Genomic DNA, 24,772 nt, shown 5'->3' with positions numbered 1-24,772 from the left:
TATTTTATTCTTTTCAATTCTATTCTATTCTAAATGTTATTTCTTGAATTTGTAGCTGACCGGATGACAGACAACGACTGAGCTGAACTGTGCTCCTGGTCAGTGCTGCCTTTATGCCTTGTCAGCATTCTCAGCTTGTAATAAGCCATTGTGGCTCTTGAAAAGCATTACATCAAAAAAGAAAAGAAAAAGCCCAAGTGCTCATTATAATAAATCAAAGAGGCCAAATCAGGCTAACTGAATGTGGATCAGCCCCGGTATTGCTGAGTTACAAACTCTTCCTCTTTTACGGTGAAGCCACATAAAGTTTCTAAAACCGGTCAAACTGTCGACTTCCTGACTGATTCAAGTCGCAACGTGAAGAAACTGGCTGTAGGGCCAATTGGTCACATTCTCTTTTCTGCTTTCTACGGAATTTCTATAAGTTAGGGCATGCTCACATATTTTGAGCATTGATTATCCAATAATAAGGACTGGTGCAGAAAACACGACATTGACATGATTAATTATGTTATTATGACAACGTTCTCGTCAGGGACCACTTACATTTCATGAAAGTACAATAAAACACTTACTTACATGTCAGTATTATGTAGCTAAATGTAAATAATACAACTGTCCATGTATGATGATGATGATGTAAATATCTTCTTTTTCCTCTCATTCTATAAATATTTTATTTTCCCTATTTATTTATTTTTAATTAATATAATTTTCTTTCTCTTTGCACTATAGTTTTGCTGTAATTATGCAAATTTCCCCAATGTGGGATTAATAAAGGCGTTCTCTTCTCTTCTATTCCATTCTAATACCTTCAGGTAAAAAAACAAACCAAAAATTACTGAATTGCAATATTGATCTGAGTGGCAGGTCCGGCACCTTAACGGTTCTTCACAGTGACAGGATGAAAATATGACCGTGCATGTAAACAAAAGCAGCCCGTCAAAAAAAGACATGCACCTAAATTTGACAGAGCCTGGGAAGTCAACTATCAACTGTCCAACACCCTTCTGCCTCTGCTATTCTGTGAATATTATTATGATGATATTATTCATATGATTTGAATATTCTCTGAAAACCCAAAGGCAGCTGAACTCTGTCGAAAGAAAAGTGTAAAACTATAAACGGAAGAAACCAACAGGCGGCGCACAGTGAAACGAGCGTAAAATAGACGCGGCAAAAGGAAAGTCCATATTTACAGAGTAGGTTGTTAGCGAAACGAGCTGGGAGTATCAGCAGCAAGAGTGTTGCAGCAGTAAAGGGATTGCTAAGTGCAGAGACTGTTTGCATATTTTACGTCAAAAAGTTACAGCACAATCGAAAAATACCCGCACGAAACCAAAATGCTACGCACGCACGTCCACACAAGGCACATTAGCTTAAGAATGAAGTTACAGTCAAAAGTAGAGACACACGGAAGAAAACCAAGTCCAGTGTGCGAAATACAGAGGACCCCTGGGGGGTGGTTGGACCCCCCCTGATTAACCAATGAGACCCCCCGAAAGCTTCAAAGCAAAATTTTAGGGGGGTGTCATGGTTTTTCAAACAGCTAAAAAAAAAAAATGTATACATTATTGTCACTAATGGCCACTAATATGCCTTTAAGGTCACCCTGTCTAATATTACATTTTTAAAAAACATTATTCACAATTTTTTTTTGCCAAGCGGAGTCAACCGGTCCTGTGTGTTACACTCAGGGACCCCTCCCCCTAAATGAACACCGATTACTGGGTATTTCGCACACTGACTAAGTCTGTACTCAAGGGAACATGGCACACAGGAGAGAATGGGTGGCTAGAAGGCCCCCCCCCCACCAAAAAAAAAAGTTGTTGATAAGTGAGGTACCAAATAAGGTATCTTATTCAGTGATGCCGTATGCTGTACAGTACAGGCATCCACAGCCACAGTTCAGTCTGCTGGACAAAACTGCATCTTTGTCACCATTCACTCAATAAAAACAAAGAAAAAACAAAAAAAAACAAACAACAAAACCAAAAAAAATGCCGTGGCACCAAATCTCAATCGGCTGTAACCGCTGGCAGGAGTCAGTCACTGTTTTTGTGGGTAGTGAGGGGCTCAGTCTCTGAGGGGTCTGCCTGAGGAAACACCACGTAGCACAGCTTCTGTCCCACGTACGTCACTCTCTCTGCAGGCACAGGGAGGAACGGGACGAGGACATTGATCATGGCACGGCTGGCGCTGCACAAAAACACACTTTTGATGACGCGGAGGCTTCACTCACCCACTAGCCTGTAGATCCACTTGGGTTTGTCCCTCCACCGAACACCCACAAAGTAAATGGGGACCCCCGTCAGCATGATGACCATTCCCAGGCCGCAGACCACAGGTTCTGAGTAGAGGCTGAAGCCCAGCAGCACCACCCAGAAGAGCATGTAGCTAAAAGGGATCAACATGTTCACCTGGAAAGAGAGAGGAAGGTTTTGCAGTTTCACACAAGACCATTTCCAACTTAGATTTAACAACACGCAATTACTGTGGTTTGAATTTTCTGTTTATTTCGAGGCCCAAAAGTAACACCGTTGCAGACAGTCAGCCTCACACGTATGACAGCCGAAAAATGACTTCAAGGTCAAGTGTTTAATATTTGGAGATTTGGAAGAAGACGCAGCAACATCAAGTGGTTCCAATTTAGATTTCAGTGTCTCTCCTTCCTCCTCCTGAGCTTTCCAGTGAACTACGGTGGCCTGCGCAACCAAACTTGGATACCTTGTCCACCTTCTTCTTCGTTGGTTTGTTTGAGGACGCCAGCGTTCATACTAATTACGAGGCGGCTGGATTGTCCAAATCCGGTTTCCTTGTCGTGTCCTGTCACGTCAAATTGTTTCTGTCCACGGTCTCCACATCCTGTTTTATTTTGAAACCCCATTGTCCCTTATGTGCCAGCAGCCTGCCCCTTTCCTTATGTGTACTGCTCATGAAAATAAAGGGAACACCAAAACGACACAATGTTTGCTGTGTCTCCCAGCGTAGTGTCCAGGGCAAGGAGGAGATACCGGGAGACGGGCCAGTATACCAGGAGACGAGGAGGTGGCTGCAGGAGGGTAACACCCCAGCAGCAGGACCACTACCTACTTTTTGCGCAACGGGTTACAGGAGGAGCACTGCCAGGACCATGCAAAAATGAGATTCAGCAGGCCACTGATGTGCACGTTTCTGCTCAAACGGTCAGGAACAGATCCGACGTCCATAGGTGGGGCCTGTGCTTCAGGCCCAACACCATGCAGAGCGCGACTGGCCAGAGAACATCAAGGTTGGCAAATTCGCCGTTGGCGCCCTGTGCTCTTCACAGATGAAAGCAGGTTCACACTAAGCATGTGACCGACTCTGGAGAAGCCGTGGAGAACGTTGCACTTCCAAATCCATTTGGGATTGATCATTTCTATTTTGTTTTCGGCACATTCCACTGTGTGACTAAAATATTTTCAACTGGAACATTTCCTTCAGTGTTCCCGTTTATTTATCTAATTTTTAGTTTATTTTCCTGCCTTGATTGTGGTCACCTGTTCCCCATTACCTTGAGAATTTATACTCCATGTCCCCCTTTGTCCTGTTCCAGTTCGTCTTGTGTTTCACAGAGAGGCAGCGCCTTCATAGTCATGTCTTGTCCAGGACATCTGTAGCGTTTTGTTCTGGTTTGGTTCACGTTTTTCCACTTTGGGGTGATTTTGTGTCTCATGCTTTCAATTGCGTTTGATGTCCCTCTTGTAGGCATCTTGTGCTTTTGGTCAGTCGCTGTGTTACTCATTTTTTCCTCAAAAGAGCGATTTTGTTTTTGGAGTTATTAAAGAAACATTTTATTTTTGGAACTTTGTTGTAGTCGCCTTTTGGGTTCAGTCCTTGTCCAGTCCTGACATTTCTTAGAAATATGGTGACACACGATGGAAGCTAACGTGTGTGTGCGTGTGTGCGTGTGTGTGAGAACAAAAAACACATTACCTTTAATCTATTGCGAGTATACACTCTTATTATGTATTCATGTGCAGTGCGTTACGTTTTTACCAAAAGAAAATCAGAAATCAAGCCAAATATTACACAATGGACCTTTAAAAGGCACAACGTGCACACACCATGACACTGGGTGGCAGCACTAGGACTTTATGTATTAAGGGTGAAAATAATAAAACAAAGGTATTTTGTATAATAAATTTGATTGCTATCGATTAAATTTGGGTCGTGACTTCATGACCAAGAAAAAAAAAAGTGGGTCTTGAACCTCCACCAGTTGAGAACCACTGATGTTGAACATTGTATTCCACAAACCCTCACACAAACAAAAAATAAGATGGATCAAACAAAAAAGAAAAAAAAAAAATCAGGAAGGAAAAACCCGAATGATGATGTTCTGCTCTTAGGTTGTCTTAGGTTTGTCTACAGGCTTCGTATTTGGAACTGCCTATGGTCGCAGTTCTTACAGACTCTCCACAGCGATTCAGATTATCCAAACACTTAAAACACTATTTTTCACCGTCCACAGAGCTTCTCCGCATGGACATGTGAACAGACAGCACCAGTGGGCTGCTCAGCTCAGTTTTTTTCTGAACTGAGCATGATCACTCTGGCCCTCCACCAGCAGGATGAGATGAAATGTCTATTTAACACCCACACCGAGGCTGAAACTAACTGGGCCACTGGTTCTGCAAAGATGTCCTGCATCTTATACAGCATTTAAAAAAGTGTTAATAATGAGGGCATGTTCTGCGAAATAGCACTTTTTTAAAAAAAGAAAATGTGTTCCTTGGAACAGGCTGTGCTGCAAATGTGTTCTAAACGTCTCAGGACCTACATTTTTTTCTTAAAATGAAGCCAATATATTCCACAAAATTAAAAACGCTAGCCCAGTTTCTATTGTGTCCAGTGAAAAAATAATTTATATTTTCCCTATGAATATATATATATATTTTAAAATCCCTTTACAAAAAAAAAAAGGGAAACTGCCCAGAAAGCCGCCATCCAATCAAAACAGACACACTAGTTGAGAAAGGTCTAGTCTGAACCATGAGCTTGTGTTGTGTTCATCAATCTGCAAGATGACTGTGTGTGAAAATCCCAGTGAACAGAAACAGAAAAAACAACTCAGAAAATACAGTGTGTGTGTGTGTGTATATATATGTATATACAGTATATGTGTATGTATGTATGTATGTATGTATATATATATATATATACATATATGTGTGTGTGTGTGTGTGTGTGTATGTATATATACATACACACATACATACACACACACACACACACATATATGTATATATATATATATATAGGGAGAGAGCGAGAGAGAGAGAGGGAGAGAGAAAATTGTCAATTGACAATTTTCTAATATCTTACAGGGTTGATGACTTTTTACCTTTATGGGTCTGGCCAGATGGGGTTTCTTCTTGCGGAGGTAGATGAGACCAGCGATTGTTACTCCATACGACAGGTAGTTGATGAAGGACACGTAGTTGATCAGGTTGTGTGTCTCTCCGATGCAAAGGATGACTATCGTCGCGATGCACTGAGGGAAAAAGGGTGATGAGCAATGATCCTCTGGCCGTATCATCAGTGGAGTACAGAAATAGGATGGCTGTACTCACGCAGAGCAGCAGGGCGGGGATGGGAGTGCAATTCTTAAGGTGGATCATCGCCAGGAGATACGGCAGGTGACCCTCTCTGGCCCCTGAGAAGCACAATCTAGAAATAGACAGGCACACTCAGATCTACTTCGCATGAGTGGTTCCTCAATTACCCTCTTGGAAAAGAAGACGTCAAACATTGTTCATTTTAAAGTTTGGGAAGTAGCGTGAAAGCAAGGGTTTTTACCTGGAAGAGGTGAATAGATATCCGTTTATGCCACCAAACGTCGATAACGCGACAGAGATCGGCATCACCCAAGAAAACATTCCCAGCAGTTTTTCACCAAAAGTCTGCAGCAACATGACGTTTGACAAATCAGACGGCTGAACATCGCTTCACTGAGGCACTTAAAATATGATGATTGATTCTATATGATCTTATTTTTCAGTGCAGGAGATGTAATGCAAGTACATATTGTTTTATTGCATCACTATATTGCACAAAATGTGGTCGGAAATAGAGGGTAAACTTTTAAACTTCTAGCTATGTAAATGTACATACATATAGAAATATATGTATGTATATTTGTCATGAGTGTAAACTACCCTTTATTTTAGAGTACGTAATTTGGTTTACTTTGTAGTTTTAAGCACTGCAGACAATGCTAAATTGTTTTAGTATCATAATGATGTGATTGAATAACTGCTTTACTGTTGTTCATGTCTGCCAGTATATGGCCATCTGCTAGCTTACATGCTACTCTGGCTTCATTCAAACTATTTGTTCACATCCACTGTCCACTTTATTTTTCACAGGATCCATTGACATTTTGTTTAGCTCGTGTTCCAGCCTACTTATAGGAAGCTATTGAAAAACAGATATTCTTTTGTAAATGTTTCATGGATTCCGACAACTGTTACATTTTTTGAAACACCAAAGTCCAACCACCCTCCCTCTGGCAACAAGGCTAATCCTGGTGCCAGATGGTGGCCCACCTAGGAAGCGCTAGTCAGAGTGATAATAAGATAATACCAGTTTCAGAGTTAATCTGAAACTGAAAGAAACCCCAGTCATAAACTCGTGCCTATTTTGCATTGTCCTCTTGGATTCAATTGTGTTATTCATTTTTTTTTTACTGTCAAATATTGCTGTGTGGCAACACAACTCTTGTTTTATCTTATTATAAAGTGCCCTTTTATATATATATATATATATGTATATATATGTATATATGTATATATATATATGTATATATGTATATATATATATATATATATATATATATATATACATATATATATATATACATATATATATATACACATATATATATGTATATATATATATATATATATATATATATATATACATATATATATATATACATATATATATATATATATATATATATATACATATATATATATATATATATATATATATATGTATATATATATATATATATATACATATACATATACGTATATAAGTCTATCCCTATAGGAGTAGTGCTCACCACTGCCACGGCATTGGAGGCCAGCAGCTCTTCTGGGGTCATGGAGGAGAAGTAGGCGATGTTGGTCATGGTGTAGACGAGAGTCACCAGGGGGATGGAGATGTAGATGGCTCGAGGCAGGTTCCTGACAAAATTGATGAAAGAAATAGAATTCAAGGTTCCTACAGGATCCACACTAGAGGTTCAAACTAATAATGCCACATCAAACCGAGAATGACAAGAATGAATAGTCGGGCTATCTTTACAGATGTTGATTTGCTTCATTTGCTGAAGAGACAAATTTGCCTGGGAAATGCACCAATTTCACCAAGTACTGTATATACAAATGTGCTTATTGTTGCCCTAAAATGCTATTATTCTGTCTATTAGAGATAACTGTCAACATATCTGAAGGAATGTCTGTGAGCATGTCATACTTGCGTGGCTCAACCACCTCCTCTGTGACGTAGTTTAGAAAATTCCAGCCACTGTAAGCGAATGAGGCCTGAAGAAAAGCCAGAGCGATCTGTCCTACAGACGGCTCCTGACGGAACTCAAAGGCCACGGAGGGTCGGAGCGCCTCATAATGACCTGCAGACACAGTGGAACCATTCGTTTCATCCCCTTTAAGTTTTCCCTACAATATACTATATATATCAGCTGAAGGATACCGAGGTTGGCACAGAGAAATGCATGTTTGTGTGTGTATACTGTATATATGTGTGTGTGTATATATATGTATATATATATATATATATATATATATATATACATATATATATATATATATATATATATATATATATACATATATATATATATATACATATATATATATATATACATATATATATATGTATATATATATATATATATATATATATATATACATATTAAAAGATATATATATATATATACATATATGTGTGTATATATATAGATATGTATATATCTATATATATACATATATATATGTATATACATACATAAATCTATACAGAAAAAGGAAACAATAAATTCACTTTACAACAAACACCTTCACACTTTACCTTTAGAGATCTGGACGAGTCCGACCACAATGATGAGAACCAGAGCCAGAAGTTTGCCCACAGTGAAGATGTCCTGGATCCTCGTCGCCCAGCGCACACTGTGGCAATTCACCCAGGTGAGGAACACTTTGCACACACACACACACACACACACACACACACACACACACAAACAAACTGAATCACAATCTCGCTAAACACTAGATTGAATAGAAATAGAAATAGATGCACTTTATTGATCCTAAATTGGGAAACAACAGTGTTGCAGCACTAAAGACAATACAAAAAAATCAACTACACACTAAGTACAGCAATAACAAGTTAATGTTCTAGTCATGTGTTTGCACAGTCATGTCTCGGTGAATCAATTATCCACTTATCAAGCCGTACGCTTCCTATTCTTTATTTTCTCCAGTGTGACTGCCCCCTACAGTTCTCCCTCAACCAATGGAACTTCACTCTGATCCTCAGGCTCACGTGCTCGTGGCTGCCAACCACAGCACAAGAAGACGAAATTCCAAGTGATCCGGCGCGAGGCGGCGCTTGGAACTCGTTCACGAGGAAGACCAACAGAAACGCTGTCGCCTCCCATTCAAATGAGTGTTAGACCGATGCGAGCCATGACAGTCTACGTACACACGCACACAAGCTCCACTTGGCCAATAAAATGTCAAACAGGGCGATCCTAAAGACATTGATTGGATCCTCTTCCGGACCCTCATGTGTTTCGCACACTGTCGCCTAACCACAGAAGGGTTATTGCAATCTAAAAGTAAAGATGAGGATGTGTTTCAGGGCACGTGGCACATTGGGGATCGTGGTTCCTGCATCCTGTCTGCTTTCCTTTCGACGATTTGCTCCATCGTGTGTCATGGGAGGTAATATCGGTATTAGATAATAGGGCGTAGAGGGTTGGGGGTGGGGGGGCAAGTCTCCCCTCCTCCCACCGCCGAACAAACGGCTTTATCTGGCACAGGCTTAATTAAGCGCACACATCCGAGCCGATAATTTTTGGCAGTGAGCTTCTGGTGGCACCGAGCACGACTTCCTTCCTCCTGCAGCACCATGGTGTTTTATAGTCGGCCACTCGAGCTTCTGTAGCGCACATTTCCGTTGCCATTTTCCTGCCTGTCCCCCTTCTCCCAGTGTCGGCCCTGACAGGAAGGAGGTGCCAGCTGCCTCTGAATGTGAACACACAGGTAAATCTGTGTCCCGCTGTCACAGCTCTCATTGAAAGCCGCGTCGGCACTAGAATACTAAACTAATTACCGCTTTTTGCTCTTTAATGGATTCCCATCCAAACTCGGGGCAGATTTATGTGAGGGAACCGCCCCCCACTGCTCCAGGACCTGGTCACCGGAGTCAAGAGCTGCCAGAGGCTTCTTGAGTACACAAAGATGTTCGCTTCCCCTGGCAGGACTGTAAATCTGCGCAATTTACTGCAACGTACACAGGCGCCTAACATAATGCATTTAATGTAGCTGAAAATTAACCCTGGCATCACAGTTCATTTGCTTGTATCGAACATCCATTCTCACCCACTATCTCCACCCCCCCCCCCCCAAAAAAAAAGAGAGACCTGGGCAGTCGGGAAGTTGTTCAGATGGACGTGAACACTGAAAACACTGAATTTAAAGGTAAAAAAAGAAAAGAAAAAAAAAGCTTTTGCAAATTTAAAAAACCTGTTTACCATTATTGAATAATATATATATATATATAAAATTAAATAAATATATGTTGCTGTGTTAAATCCTGCTATTTAATTAATCCTTTGAACTAATCAGAGCGTGATCAACACATTAAACCCATGCAGGGACATGACTGTAAGAATGCAATTTTTCCTCATTTTATATTCTATGTACTGCTGTGTGTGTTGTGTTGTATTTTGCATGTGAGTGTCGTGGAACTGAGCACATTCTGTGACCACCCTGTGCAAGACCTTGACACTCTGCGCTGTGTGTGAGTCTCCTTATTCAGTGCAAAAACCATAAGCTTTACTTTAGCATGTGTTGCACATGTCTGTCTGCAAAGACACAAACAGCTCTTCAATTGTACAGCGCATCAATCACCTGCGACTTAAATAGCGCCATGTTCACATTCTGACCAGCGTGTCTTTTTTTTTTTTCTTCATTGCTATTTCAGAGATTCTCATTTCTGCAGTAATTTGTAGTGTGCATATTGCTTTATTTGTACATGCTTATTCATATATACCAAATGCTTGGAGCTTACAGATCTATTCAGTGCAAATAAAAAAAAGATTAAACACACTAAAGGGATTGAGGACATGCTGTTAGCCCTGGTGTCTGATTTTAAATATTTTCAAAAAAAGCATTTTGTGTGTTAGCATTCCATATAATGAGTACAATATGGTTCGTTTTACCTGTAAACTGGACATGCCATAATAATATGAAGAAAACGGAGTTGAGCTCATTAAAATATATCACGCAACAAAGTTCTGCCAGTAGTCAACTTGTGCTTCCATTACAAGGTTTTATCTAGTTCAGTGTGTGTAGTTTCCAAGCTTCTTGTTTATAGTACTCTCGACTAAGTACCTGATGAAGGCCACAGGCCTCAGCCTGGCAGGGCTAATACACAAAGGATTTACTTTGAGAAATTTTCCACTCAATCTCACAATGTCTGGGAAGGTGGATGACATTTGATCTCCACGTCTTACACGGGTTGGTTTGACAACACATTCAAACAACATCTCACACAAATGGTGGCACTTTCTGAGCAGTGCAACACAAAAGGACAAAGCCCACCACAGACAGGCTAAACAGCTGAGACTCCTCCCTTCGGTTCAGAGAGCACCTCCTACCTGTCAGAATGAGAGACAGGTAATATTATATTATTTATTTGTATTATGTTGTCCTGATTTTTGTCGGCCACCTGTGACACTACAATACTCCTGATTCCCAGACACACGGAGTTGGGAGTCTAAACGTTGTCTCTCTCCACTCAAAGAGCTCCCTCAATGTGACCGGCTTCCCACCACAGAGCCCAGTGTTAGAAAATGTCTCTCATTGGTCAACCAGTTGGTTGGACCCCTGAATCACTGCTTCTCACTGGACCCCTGCTTTCCTTTCAGGACCCCTCTCTGGAAACAGAAGGGATTGTTGATTTAGCAAAAACAGCAGTTTGCGAAATACACTGAATACGTTGAAGCAAGTCATCTTCACCAAGTCCAGACTCAGTGACTTGCTGCTTAGGTATTTGCAAGTACAAGCAATTGAACACTTTACCAAAACGAAAGTGTCCAGTGGGAGTAGATTCCATTGTAAAGATGGAAACTACTGTAACTGATGATCACGTATCTCAGCTTGACAGCACATCTGAACTGTGATCATGTGGCCCAAAAAGGGGGTTGGATGAAGACACCTATAAAGAACACAGCAGAAGCAGAATGTGCACTGCCGGTGGGAATCCCCCGTTGCTGATGAGCCCTTGCCACTTCCTGTTTCCACAACACAGTGAGCAAAGCCTCACAGTTACTGGAGGGAAACAATGAATTGAACTGAATTCAAATAAAGTGAATGATATGAAATTAAATTAAATTAAACTGAACTGAACTGAACTGAACTGAACTGAATTGAAATTGAGAGAATGCTGCTGTTTGCAATGTCTGACAGAGGGGAGGGGGCAGTGTTTGAAATACAGGTGTATCTGGGGGGTTAACCCATGAGACCCCCTGAAAGCCTCAAAGCAAAATTTAAGGGGGTCTAATATTTATAAAAAAAATTGAGTCTTTAAGACACTTTATCACCCAGTCTAATATTCAAATTTGTATTTTTATATGTACAAGTATGTTTGTGTTGTTGTGTCGGCTTGTATTGTATGTAGACTATTGTAAGGTTATCCTAGGCCTCCTGCATTTTAAGGAAATTTAGATTGGTATTGAATAACAATCAGGAAGATGTGAGGGGGCAACCAATGATTTTTTTTTATCCGTGGGAAACAATGAACAAAGGCATTGACACGCCCTGCCATTAGCGGCGGCCACAAAGGCTGGCACCATTATACAGTCTGACACTGATACTGGCACTCACAACAGCACACGTGTGAGCGCATAAACTAGTTGAGCCCTTGAGCACTACACAGAGGGGTGGGGGTGGGGGGTGGGGGGTTGAGTGGGCTCTGGCCTCAGCAGACAGCAACTTGTAACATTCTGTGGCCAAAAATAGTGGAGGTCCGTTGGCGTGCGCTGTCAATGCTAACTCTCACTCTGACACACTGGTCCTCCCTCCCTCCGTCCCTCCCTCCCCCCCTCCGTCCGTCCGTCCATCCAGTTCAGACAAGCTCAGACTGGTTGCTGCGTCCACTTGCTATTTAAGTGCAGCACGCTGTGTTCCAACACCTCGAGGAAGGACGCCAATTAAAATGAAATGGCAAGAAATAGTGGCAGTGAGCAATTCACATGGAACTGATCATATAATAATGACCTTTAGTGCAACAGCTGTTTTGCGCAGTTGCGATGCTGCTGGCAGTGAAAATAACAAGCTTGGTTGGGTTGGCTTGAGTTTTACCATTGATTATTTTTTTCAATAATCTCTGGTTCCCTTATCTGATCTGAGTTTATCTGATCTTCTTTATTAGGTTTTTGTCCTTATCTTATTTATTGTAATATTTATTGTTGATGGTGTGGCTGCCATTGGCATAGATAACATTCATACTGTTTCTGTCTTGTGTATCTGTTGCTGCTGCAACAACACAAATGACCCCCTTGCGGGATCAATAAAGTGTATTTTATTCTATTCTATTCTATGAAAATGCCAGCGCTCCAGTCTCAGTCAGCCTGCGAGCTCTGAAATGCTGATACTTTGTTCTCAGAGAATCATCTGGCAATGTATATGGATCATCTCTAAATATATACACTCATCAAATAATTCTACAGCAGAAATGCTACCAAGCCTTGTGCCCTTTGCTCTGAATATAGCCCGCGTGCAATGTTGATCTCCCAAGGACGCATCAAGGTTTACGTCATCGTGGTTCATTGTGGGTCACACAGCCGGCTGACCTGAATATCTAAAAATTTGGCAGAAATGAAAAAGTATCACGCTTGGAGACGGATTACAGACAAGTTCTCACATTTCACAGCAAACATTAAGGCTGATTTCCACCCCAAAAGCATTTTTATTTATTTATTTACCTTGGGCTTAAAAACTTGAAATCAACCCACCACCAGAGGCCAATATTTTTACTTTGCTCTGAAGTCTGAACCTGATACACTTGGAAATGTCAAGTTCACCAAAGTCAGAGTTGTTGTTGTGTCTCAAGCTGCTCTATGATGTCAAAGAAAACAACATTTGTCAGCCAAATCATCTGAAATGTACTTAAAGTAGACAGTTTCCTTCGAGGGAATTGATATTATTGATGTTGTGTTTGTAGAAAAGCAAAGAAATAAAGGACAAGATCCACAATCCACACAGCACTAATGATATGCAGCCGCAAAAACGGCCAGAAATGTGGTACCTGAGAAGTCTCACCAAGGAAGAGAACACTGGGCACGCAATGACATAATTGCGTTCCGGAGCTCCTTTCATGGCCAAGGTCAGGCACACTCTCGGACTGGTTCCGCCCTCCCCCGCTCTGCCCCGGAAGTGGTGTCGCAATGCGATGCTCCAAGAAAATGTTTTTTTCGGTGTCAGGGAAATTAAAAAATATAAAATAAAAAATACCGAGCAACTACCGAAGCACCAAGGACCACAACCGTCGGAGTGGAACGAACAGAGAAAATGTTGGCGGTTTGTTCAGCCTAATGCGGATGCCATGGAACGCCGGTCCGGTCGGCAACGGGAGGGAGACGGGAGTGAGACGGGCTCGACTCGGCCGGTGGACGACGAGAGAATAGTCAGCCACGGCAATATTTGAAAACATGTATGAGGACTGTGAGTGTATTGAGACCTCAAGCAACATTAGTTTTAAGACTACTTGCAACGTACAACCGCTGAATGGTGTTGATGAACTGTTAGCCACCACCGCTAACTCCGAAGCGATCGTTTCAGCGTCCATATTTTCTCTGCTTGGACAGTGTTTTGATACAAGTCCACAGTATGAAACGGAATCATTCTAAGCCCTATTAAGATGTCTCGCAAAAATACAAAACAAAAACACGGTCAGTAAACAAAGTAAAATATATTTCCGGGGACACGGAAGGCACAAAAAGCGTCCAGGGACCTTCGGTCTGCCTTGCGGCCGTAACTCAGCCCGCGCTGGGTCCGTACGAAGCTGGATTAGCCGGTAAACAACTGCTAAAGGGTGAAGCCTTCACGACGGTAAGTGTTTAAATTGTGCCTGTTTAGTAAAGTTTGACGTTTCCTCTTCACTCCCGCACCGGCAAACTGAGGAAGTGAGGCTCAGCAGCGACGAAGAGTGTGACCCCCGGCGGGGGCGTACACTGGCAAGGCTGGGGTGGAGTGAAGTGCAACAGAGCGTTTTCGCGGGATGCAGGAAATACGAGGAAACGAGCGCGAGATACGCAAACCTAAAAAGCTTTCAGCGCGGAAAATCGTGTGTTGCCGCTCTGGAGGGGCCAGATATCAAATACAAAGGCCCGAAAATTGTATAATAGGTGACCTTTAAGTGCAGATTTCAGGTGTAAGTGGTAAAACTTTTTAATGCTTTGCGTTCTTAAAAAAACAAAAAAAACAAAAACAAAAAAAAGATAAAATACATATGTGTGTCTCTCTCTCTCTCTCTATATATATATATATATATGTATATATATATATATATGTATATATATATATATATATATATATATATATATATATATATGTATGTATATATATATATGTATGTATATATATACATATATATATATATATATATGTATATATATATATATATATATATACATATATATACACACATATTTATGTATATATGTATATATATATATATATATATATACATATATATATATATACATTTTTATATATATATATATATAAATACATATATACATACACACATATATACGCACACATACATTACACCTCTTTATGATTAATATTTTATTTGAGAGAGCGCGTTTCTATCTTTTTTTTTGGAATGACCCCTTCCAGGCTAAGGCTTCGTCCATTAAAAGTGGATGTAAACTATTAATTAATATTAATTTCTGTATTGAAGACTGAACTTTCTGTTTTGATGCTTTACTGAGTTCAGCCTGAGCGATGAAAATAATACAAGGAATTAAACAGCAAAATGACCAAAAAGCCAGCACAACATTCTTGTCAAATCACGGATTATAAATGTACAGTGTGTCTTCTGGAAAGTGATGTATTTTTTGTATTTCTATATTTCTGTCTTGTTTTTTCAATCACAATAAATATTAATATATTATATATATAAATAGCGTTTTCTTCTTTGAATGGACTCTGAAATCTTATTTTTTAATTTTCCATGCTTTTCTATCACATAACAATGCAGCGCAGTGATACGGCTACAGCAAGAGAAAAAACATCACAAGCTTGAATGTGTATCCTGACTAAAAGGAAGTCTGGTAGGCTTCTTTTGTCTCGACTACTCACAGACACATATGGTGGCCAGGAGTCTGGTGGCAATGTATGGAGGAACGCAGTACGGGAAGGCTGGCTGCAGGACGTAATTTGAGAAGGTGAGTGCGATGACAGCCAGTGTGGTTGGATACATGATGAGTACAGCACTCCATAACAACAGGAACCTAGAGGAACAAGAGCACAACAACAACAGGACATGGTGTTAACTGGCCTCTGGAGAAAACCCTGCCGAGACTGCAGGTTTGATTTGTTTTCGGACAGAAATTTGTTGCCGTTATTTGATCTTTTACATCACGTGATCTCACTTCACATTTAGAAATTCTATTCAGGGGTGGTCAGAACACGGGCCAATAACCCACACTCATACAAGTAGTTAAAAAAATATATTGGTAATGGTTCATGCCATGATGCCTTTGAGCTAATTGAGCAAGGCAGAGTTACTGCGAGACAGCACTATTACCTTTATGTTAAAGTTGTTGAGAATGGTAAACATTTCTCTTTTAAATCATAATCAACATGTCCTGCCTTTACTATTATAATGATGCCCCGATAATACTATTTTATCATCTTGTAACTACATGGTCTTTAGCATTAGCAATAGTCGACTGTGGTATTGAAGTACTAATTAAGTATATTGAGCATCAGGAAAGGATATTATACAGCAGACAGATCGGCAAACTTGGTAACGTTGGAAGATGAACGACTGAAAGGATGTCAGTGACTGTTAAAAACACCATTACTGTTGGTGGACAGAGGCAGTAGATTTCCTCACGAGGACATGAAGACAGTAGCGCGCTGAATTCGTTCTTTGAGTGCACTCATCGACCATTGGCTTAATTTTTTTGGCATTGCCATTGTTTAATTTTGGAAGTATTTCCCCTGCTCAAAGTTTCCAAAATGTTGGCGCAACTTAACATTATGTTTTAAATTTAGAAATAAAAGTTGAGAAACAGTGAAACGCAACAGAGAAATGCCACATGACAAATCCCCTTGTACACAGAAAGAAGTCTGTTGTGAACTTCAATATTGTACATGAATTTTAGCTTTTAATATTTGGTCATGTTTGAATGCTCTTCCTATTCACAGCTTAACAGCTGTTAAGTAGAGCTTGAGACTGGATAGAAAATAAGAAATTGTGCGTTTGTGATACCATTACCTCACCCTACCTTTTAGACTTTTGCCCTTAAAACGTTGTATAAATAAAATAATAAAGAAAGAGGCCTGTTTAGTTACATCATGGCTACGAGTGAGCAGCACTCCTTCACCCTGGCAGTGTTGCACTCCTCCACTCCATGCCAAAGAACAAGGCAGAGAACGGCATGTGTGACCTTCTCAGACTTGTAGTAGTAGTCTGTGATCACCTGATACGTCACTGTCACATGACTGTCACAGGACCCTCCGAGTTGATTAGATCCCAGAGGGAGAGTTTCAAGTTAACCGCCTTCCCATGAGAACAGACTCACGTCTGTTTCAGCACAATGCAGATCAGGTCGGAGCAATTAATTGGAGCTTCCATTCATGTAACTATCACGTGGATCACACACACACACACACACACACACACACACACACACACACACACACACACACACACACACACACACACACACTCACACACACACTGCGCACTGTAAATCAGTTGCAGCTGCAGGAGAGTTCTTACCCCACTAGGCCTCCAAAGATTTCGGTCACATATGAGTAGTCTCCTCCTGACTTGGGTATGGTGACACCCAGTTCGGCATAACACATGGAGCCAAGGGCGCATATCCCCCCGCCACAGGTCCAGACAATGAGAGACAGCCCGACTGAGCCTGCATGTTCCAGGACACCTTTGGGGGAGATGAATATCCCAGAGCCAATGATGTTTCCTGCGGAAAAAAAAAAGTGAAAGTTTTCCTTAGTTCTTTCTTCATGTGCACAGCAGCCGAGCGTGTGAGTGTATGCCTGGTCTCAGCTCCGAGGCAAGTCAATCCTGTCCATCATTCAGATTTGACCATATCACAAAAAAACCATAGAGATCCTGTAGTCCTGGTTCGGGAAAACACTTAGACGACGCAGACTTTTCTATTTAGAAAGAGAAAAACCTCTTTGTGTTTACTAGGGAAGCTCTGACAAATCTTACATTGAGTGTTGGTCTAATAAATGACAGTGTACTCAGAAAATCGAGTGAAGCCTTTTACTGCCCGTGATTCCACTCTCATCGCATCCCCCCGAAATTGTAGTTGAGGTTGGCAATGAGCAACACATAAAGCAGAGGAAACTGATGGTTGGGGATAGAAAGCAGACAGAAATATTTTTAAGGAAACAAAGCTATAACTAAGTGCATTTCAAGCCAACGGAGTTGGTTCATTCATTTAGTTCAGTTGCAGTGAAGTGGGCTTCACTCAGTTCATTCATGTTGCTGGAAGCGAAGAAGAAATGTTCCTTATCGTCATTGCCTGCACAGTCATCTCACTCTCTGCTGGCGACGTCTCATAACACTGAGACACTGGCACCGTGTGATGATAGTATTTACGCACATATCATGAGTTATGTCATCATTGCAACTGCACAACTGTTGTCCTGATATTGTGCAGCCTTAATAGAATTCGTTTTTGCCAGAAGCATCCACCCATCCGTCTTCTATACCCTCTTATTCCTGCACACAGGTTCATGGGGGTCTGCTGCAGCCAATCCCAGCTGTCATAGTTGCGAAGGCAGAGTACACCCTGGACTACCTCCTGGCCCTTAACAATTTAGGTTGTTAAGCAGCAACATTTTACATGGAATTATTTTCTTAAGTTGCTGTACAGTCAAGTGAACATTGGAGTTAAGGTTTAATGACACCTGCGACAAAACACACTGGTGAACTACTGGCAAACTGTCATGATCTGTGGTTTGAGTGTTTCTGTTTTATTTTTGATAGTCTCATCTCCTTGTGTTTTTCCGTGCTTTACGCCCTGTTTTGTTTTCCTGCCTTTTTTCCTGCCTCTTGATTTTTGTCCCCTGTGCGTCGTTGTCAATCCTGTCTTTGATTGCTCGCACAAGTGTTCCCCCAAAACCTTTTGTATAAATGGTCCTAAGCCGCGTTCAGACTGCCAGTCAAAATCCGATTTTCAGCCCATCCAGACTGAAACTGGGTGGCTCTTTTGTAGTCTGAACAGTCACCAATTACACGAAATCCGATTTTTGCAAAATGGATACATGCAATATGTGCCCTCGTAAGCTCCAGGGCATGTATCGCAACAAGTCGATTTAGTTTTTGCCGCTGTTGCAAATGTATGTCACACTACACTACACTCGCTGCTACAGGAACCTGTCCGATCGATCAGTAACGTGGCCCAGTCTGAACAGAGCCAGATCCCATTTGGACACTTGCTAACTTGCAGGTTTGAGAAGGAATCAGACTTCAATCGGATTCGGCTGCAGTCTGAACGCAGTCCTAGTCCTAGTCTCCCTTTGTCCTTGTTGGATCTTCCTCATGGTGGTTGAGGTCTTCAGCTTTGTTTTCATCATGTGTTTCTTGTCCAGAATGTCTGTTTTCTTTTGTCTCCCATTTTGGTTTTGTTTAATTTTTTCCCTTTGTAAACACCTTTTTTTTTTTTCTTCTTTTTTTTTTAATGAAATATTTTTTGAAATAAATAGTTTTTCTTTTCTACAAATCTCCTTGTCTGCATTTTGGGTCCTGCCCCCTGATCGCCTCCATTACAGCAAACCACAATGTCCCAACAAAGCTTGTTAAAGCAACCTCACCATTTCACTCTAAATCTTAAGGGATTTAGTTTGGCTGAATGTTGTCCTCAAAAACAGCACCTCCAATCACCTGGGGAAGATCACATTGCTGTCAGTGGTGTGCCTGTTTTATAGGTTGTGTATGGGTAATAGTTATGTATGACATACGGTATCTCACAAATAAGTAAACCATAAACATTTCTGCAAATATCTAATTATATCTTTTCACAGGACAACACGAGAGAAATGACAATTTCATACAATGTAAAGTAGTCAGTGTACACCTTGAATAACTGTAAATTTACTGTCCCATCAAAATAACACAACACAGTAAAACATTCCTAAACTGGCAACAAAGGAGCATGAGTTCTTCAGTGTTGTCGCATGAAGATATATATTTAAATATCTGCAAAAGTGAGTGTGAACTCACTTTTGTGTATCTACATAGGAAACCCGCTTTGGTCTACAGTGATATGACTCATTGCTTTACTGTGGCAGGATGTTGAGTCAGAACCACATGGCAGCACTATGCATGCCTGCAGGCTGTGCTCATTGTGGACTGAAGGACTAAAAATATTCAGTGTGAATGTAAGTGCACTTTGTAGAAGTAGCAAAACATAAAAGGCCCCAACAATGTTGGCCCTTTAAATAATCTTTGCATGACACAATTGCCAAACGGCAGGAAGCAAAGTACAGACTATCTTTAGTCCCAACAAGTCTGAGCACACAACCATAGATTAACGGACTGATTTACTCATACGTGAAATAGGAGGCGGCCCGCAGAGTGTGCGTCTTGTTGGTGAGACTCGGACTGGCGTCCCAATAGAGCGCTGTCTGGACTGACAGTGGACTGGACGTCACTGGCATGAGGGATTTCAACCATTTAAGGGAAAGTAAGCCAACAAAAATGATTCACTGTGCAAAATATATTTAAATGGGTGCCGGTTTTTGACAAACTGCTATTTGTTTGACAAGGTGCCTTGAATTTTTTTGGAGTGATCAATGTATGACAATACTACTACTACTACTACTACTACTACTACTGCAACTAATAATAATAATAATAATAATAATAATAATGATAATAATAATAATAATAATAATAATAATAATAATAATAATAATAATAATAACTTCCGTCACTATCCAACCATCAAAAAGCTCATGACATGGTTTTGAATCTGATGGCTTGTGTTTGCAACCCAGTCAGCATCCATTGCCCTGAGTGTAACAAGCATGCTGCATGAAGTGAACGCTTGCCTTTCAAACCGGCTCAATAAAAACATAAAACTTACGGCCGCAAGTCAGTTTCAGATTTTATAAATCAATATTTTGAATTCACCAATATTTTGCGCGTTCTTTCAGAAATGCCTGTATCTACATATTCTTTAAGCCCAAAACGCCAAAGGGGCATCATGTAATTTTTTTCCCGAGCGACAGCCGCCTCCCACATTGCACCTCTTCAGTAGATCAGCTACGTCATCAGTCAGTGCCTGTAATTACATTTTTCTTTTTTTTTTTTTTCTGCCTGAGTAAATCAGGCTGCTACCCACAACTCCTGTGGAAAATCTTGCGGTCAGGAGAGTGCTTGTGCCCTTCTTTCAATGCCGACATGGAAAGTATAAAGCCTGGATAGCAGCACCACAAAACATTTCATATACAGTCAGGCATAGAATGAGTAGCGGCTACGAGGCAAAAGTTGGCGCAGCAGTTGGCTGGGCTGGCTCTTACATAAACTACACTGTCGTTTTCCAGTGGTAACTCATATAGTTTTTTTTTATGTCATGTGCGTCTCCTGACTATTTCAGACACATCACTTACTGCAAAGTACTACCCTTGCATGACGGAGCATGCAGATTGAGCTTTGACAAATCAGTCTGCCAAAATTAAAAAATGTAGTGTGGTGTCTACAGTAGACGGCTGCTGATGACAAAGGGTAGTAAAATATGCAGTTGTTGCTGGGGCAGGGATCAAGTAATAGTACTTCAGAAAATGTGATTTAGATTGTTAAGCAGGCAACGGGTTTAAACAAGCAGCAGTAGCCTGAAAATTGAGACAACAGATTCCAGCAACAGATTTTTGGTGACTTAACCAAATTTACTTAGGGAAATCAGGTTATTCTAATTACACAAGCCAAGGTAAAATTTTAAAACATTATACTGATAGATTGTCTGAACAAAAGCACCCCCAGGACCTGAAGAGTAGATCCAGAGACACAGCTTACAGCCAAAGAGGGATTTACTCAAGCGATTTGGTTTCTTCTGCTTAGCTTAGACTAGTGTTGTAGTACCTGAGATTGGTCTTGGTTTCAAGACCGATCTGGAGACCACTTCTTAAGGGTCTCAGACTATCAGTCTTGTCGTTGCATTTTTGAGGCATTTTTGCTTGTCTTGTCTCGGTCTCGAACTGGGCGCACTCTGGATTTTTGATCAGGACCTATTGAAACTCGGCCAAAACTGCGATGACAGATAACAACAGAAAAGAAAGCCTTTGTGTAACTACCTCAGTCCTGGAGCCGTGCCGAACTTTGAGGTCTTTCACAACCACCACGAGTGAGTTGAGTGTATTTTTATTCTTGCTTAAGCTCTGACATTGAAGGGTTTTATGAATTTTGTTTTATGCTTGGCATGGCATGATTTTCAGTTAAATTCTTCCAACTTAAATTATTTTTTAATTTTATGAAGTAAAGCTGTTTTTTCTTGGAAATGGTTCAAAATAGCAGGCAAAGCAGCAAAATGTTAAAGAAAATTAATAAAAGATACCTTGCTGAAAAGAAATGTCGCTGTTCCATTTTTTGTAGAAGCAAACTTGAATTTAAAAAAGAAAGAGGTAGTTTGTTATGCTTTGTTGTTCTTTTTCTTAGATATATATATAAAGTCTTGATGTTGTCTCGATCTTGATACTCTCTAGTCTTGATAATGTCTTGGTCTGGGTTCGGGCCATCTACACTACAACACTTGCTGAGACACAAACAACCGTGTCACATGCTCACATTCAACCCGACACTGCTAATGTCATCCCCTCAAAACAAAAGCTAGCACAAGAAAGTAAGCACGATGCAGCTGTTCAAGCAAAGCACTTTTTGTCCTCTTCTGGACAACTTTGCAATGCGAGGCAACTCCACAAAATAAATATAGAAAATGATGCCCATGTCTGCATCCCCGAAAAAGTTGCAGCCATTCAGACTTAGTGAGGCGTGCCACTGCAGCCTCGCTGTTGGTGCAGCTCCCAGTGCCTGCTAATGATGCAGTGGGAGACAAGACGCTCTGAGCAGTACATTTATCACTGTCACATTTGATTGTGGAGGCCGTGGTGTGATGCAGCAGCGCAAGTTTTATGTAATGCCTGTGTTGTGTTTGTTATGTCATAAAGTTTGGCATCTCTGCTGAAAGCGTGAAGTCCTACTGACCCTCTCAAGCATGCAGCGCTCGTCAAAAAAAAAAAAAAAAAAAAAAAGTACACAAAGCTTATCCAACACCTCGTCCTTGTCCATTTGCATGCTTGGACTATATTTCTAACAATATAACAAGTAACTAAATAAATAAATATCATTAAAATTATAATATTTTCAGCACCTTTAAAAAAATATTGTGTTAAAATCAAACCATACAATAAATGCAAATAAAGTCAAAAGAGGAATAAAAACAATACAATACGATACAATTTAATACATGAGAAAAGTGTAAAAGTGAGAAGAAGAAGAAGAGAAAGATATGGCACCTTGCCAAACTGAGACAAACATATATGTGTATATATATGTAAGTATGTATGTATGTATGTATGCATGTATTGGTGGCAAATTACTGTTTGGAAATGATGGCGACTTTCACAGACAGATTTGTTTGCAGCTTTTATAATAAATGAACTGTAGCTCTTTTAACATCTGTTGGAATGTGGGACAAGTACAGCATTCGATATACACGTATTCAACATGATTCAATGAGTACATTGTTGTAGTACATTACAGTACATTAATATAGTATGGTTTTTTTTTTACTTTATACCCCAAATAAAACTTCTAATACATCGTGACCAAGTTTTCCATCAGCACCAGCTCACACGTGTGTTAGAAAACAAATGTATTCCTCATCTATTCCACATACCGTTTTATAAAAAAAAAACTAACAATATAAAAAAAAACTCCTGGCCAATAATAAATGAGAACTTATTTTAAGATGAAGCCACTCAGCACACATACTTGGCATAATTTAAAATAGGAAAAAAAGAGAGGGATTTCTAAATAGCAGAGAGAGGGACTCTGGGGGAGATCAAACTAAAATAATACTATTACATCATCCCCCATATGAGAAACATAAACCCAGGATACAGTATCAGATTGCAGCTGGCGCAATGGGTGGACTGTTCTCGCAGCGATCAACGTAAACAAAACGAGATTTTCTGTACAGTTCGCTTCGTCAGATTAGGTGTCATGCACAGTTACGCACAACCAAGCAAACGCGCTTTAAAACAGAGAGAGAGAGAGAGAGAGAGAGAGAGACAGAGAGAGAGAGAGAGAGAGAGAGGTCCAGTTTATTCTCATAGGTAGGCGGTTTGTGGTAGGATAACTGGATCCAGCGTGACATGCGCACTCATGTGGCCGCAGACCAGCGGGACATATGACACCAGCAGCAACCTTGTCAAGTGTTTTCCAGCGCGGTGAGCCCGATTGTCCCGCGGAACCACGCGGAGCCTCGCGTGCAACGCAGCTCGAGTTCAATGTGAAGACGAAGCCACGTCGGCATTTTCGTCATGCAGAGCATCCAGACCTGATGCAACAGTTCGCTACAGTGACACAAAGCATCCAAGGAGGCACAAGTTGAGGAAAAGCCGGGCATCTTTGCGTAAAAGCATCTCTCTTCCTCTCTTTCATTCATTCATTCATTCTTTTTTTTCTATTTTATTCCTGTCGCTCTCTCGGTCTGACACGCGCCGCGAATTTAGCGCCAACTCACAGGGGATCAGACCAGTGCGAACAATAAAACCCTATTAACTTCCTCCTTACTGTAAGAGTCGCGGCTGAGCAGGATCCGGAGCTGACCCAGTTCTGACCCAATCCTGCCGCCGACTCGTGCCGTGCCACTGGAACTTCTGCGGAGGTGCCGGTGCCACGTTACCGCCAGAGCCACGCGCCTCCCCGTCAACTTTCCCTCCGAATGAACGACCCCGCGCGAGACGAGCCCGCTGTCAGCGCCACTCACCGATGATAATGGCGCAGGCGCTCAGGAGTCCGATCTCTTTCTTCAGAGTGACCCTGTCGCTCGAGGAGGAGGCCGCCTCCCGGTCTCTTCTCTCGCTGTCCCCCATCGCCTCGGCTTTGCTGAACGGTCTTCCTGCCCGCCTCGGCCCGGTTCAGTTATAGCGTACTGAACCACGCGAACGTTCTCCCGGGTCGCCCTATTAACATCTCGGATGCGCGGAGGAGG

General features: G+C 41.1%; 1 protein-coding gene across 2 annotated transcripts; it reads right to left on the bottom strand.

The window, feature by feature from the left end:
• Positions 1-497: 497 nt before the first annotated feature.
• Positions 498-24,772, bottom strand: slc7a10a (solute carrier family 7 member 10a). Of its 2 annotated transcripts, none has more exons than XM_076028409.1 (11): positions 24,548-24,772; positions 17,302-17,506; positions 15,651-15,802; positions 8,122-8,247; positions 7,510-7,663; positions 7,094-7,217; positions 5,824-5,927; positions 5,598-5,694; positions 5,369-5,518; positions 2,243-2,420; positions 498-2,146 (listed from the first exon to the last, which is right to left on the bottom strand). In XM_076028409.1, the coding sequence occupies exons 1-11, from the start codon at positions 24,651-24,653 to the stop codon at positions 2,046-2,048; spliced, it is 1,497 nt and encodes a 498-aa protein (XP_075884524.1). In that variant the 5' UTR covers positions 24,654-24,772; the 3' UTR covers positions 498-2,045. The 2 variants fall into 2 exon arrangements, with proteins under 2 accessions (XP_075884524.1, XP_075884525.1); XM_076028410.1 differs by having other exon boundaries at positions 8,122-8,219; positions 24,548-24,771.

Source organism: Nelusetta ayraudi, unplaced genomic scaffold, assembly GCF_046127955.1.
Source record: "Nelusetta ayraudi isolate G7.1 ecotype Tasmania unplaced genomic scaffold, CSIRO-AGI_Nayr_v1 ptg000023l, whole genome shotgun sequence".
In the NCBI taxonomy this organism is placed as follows: domain Eukaryota; kingdom Metazoa; phylum Chordata; class Actinopteri; order Tetraodontiformes; family Monacanthidae; genus Nelusetta; species Nelusetta ayraudi.
This window is presented reverse-complemented; position numbering and strand designations above follow the sequence as displayed.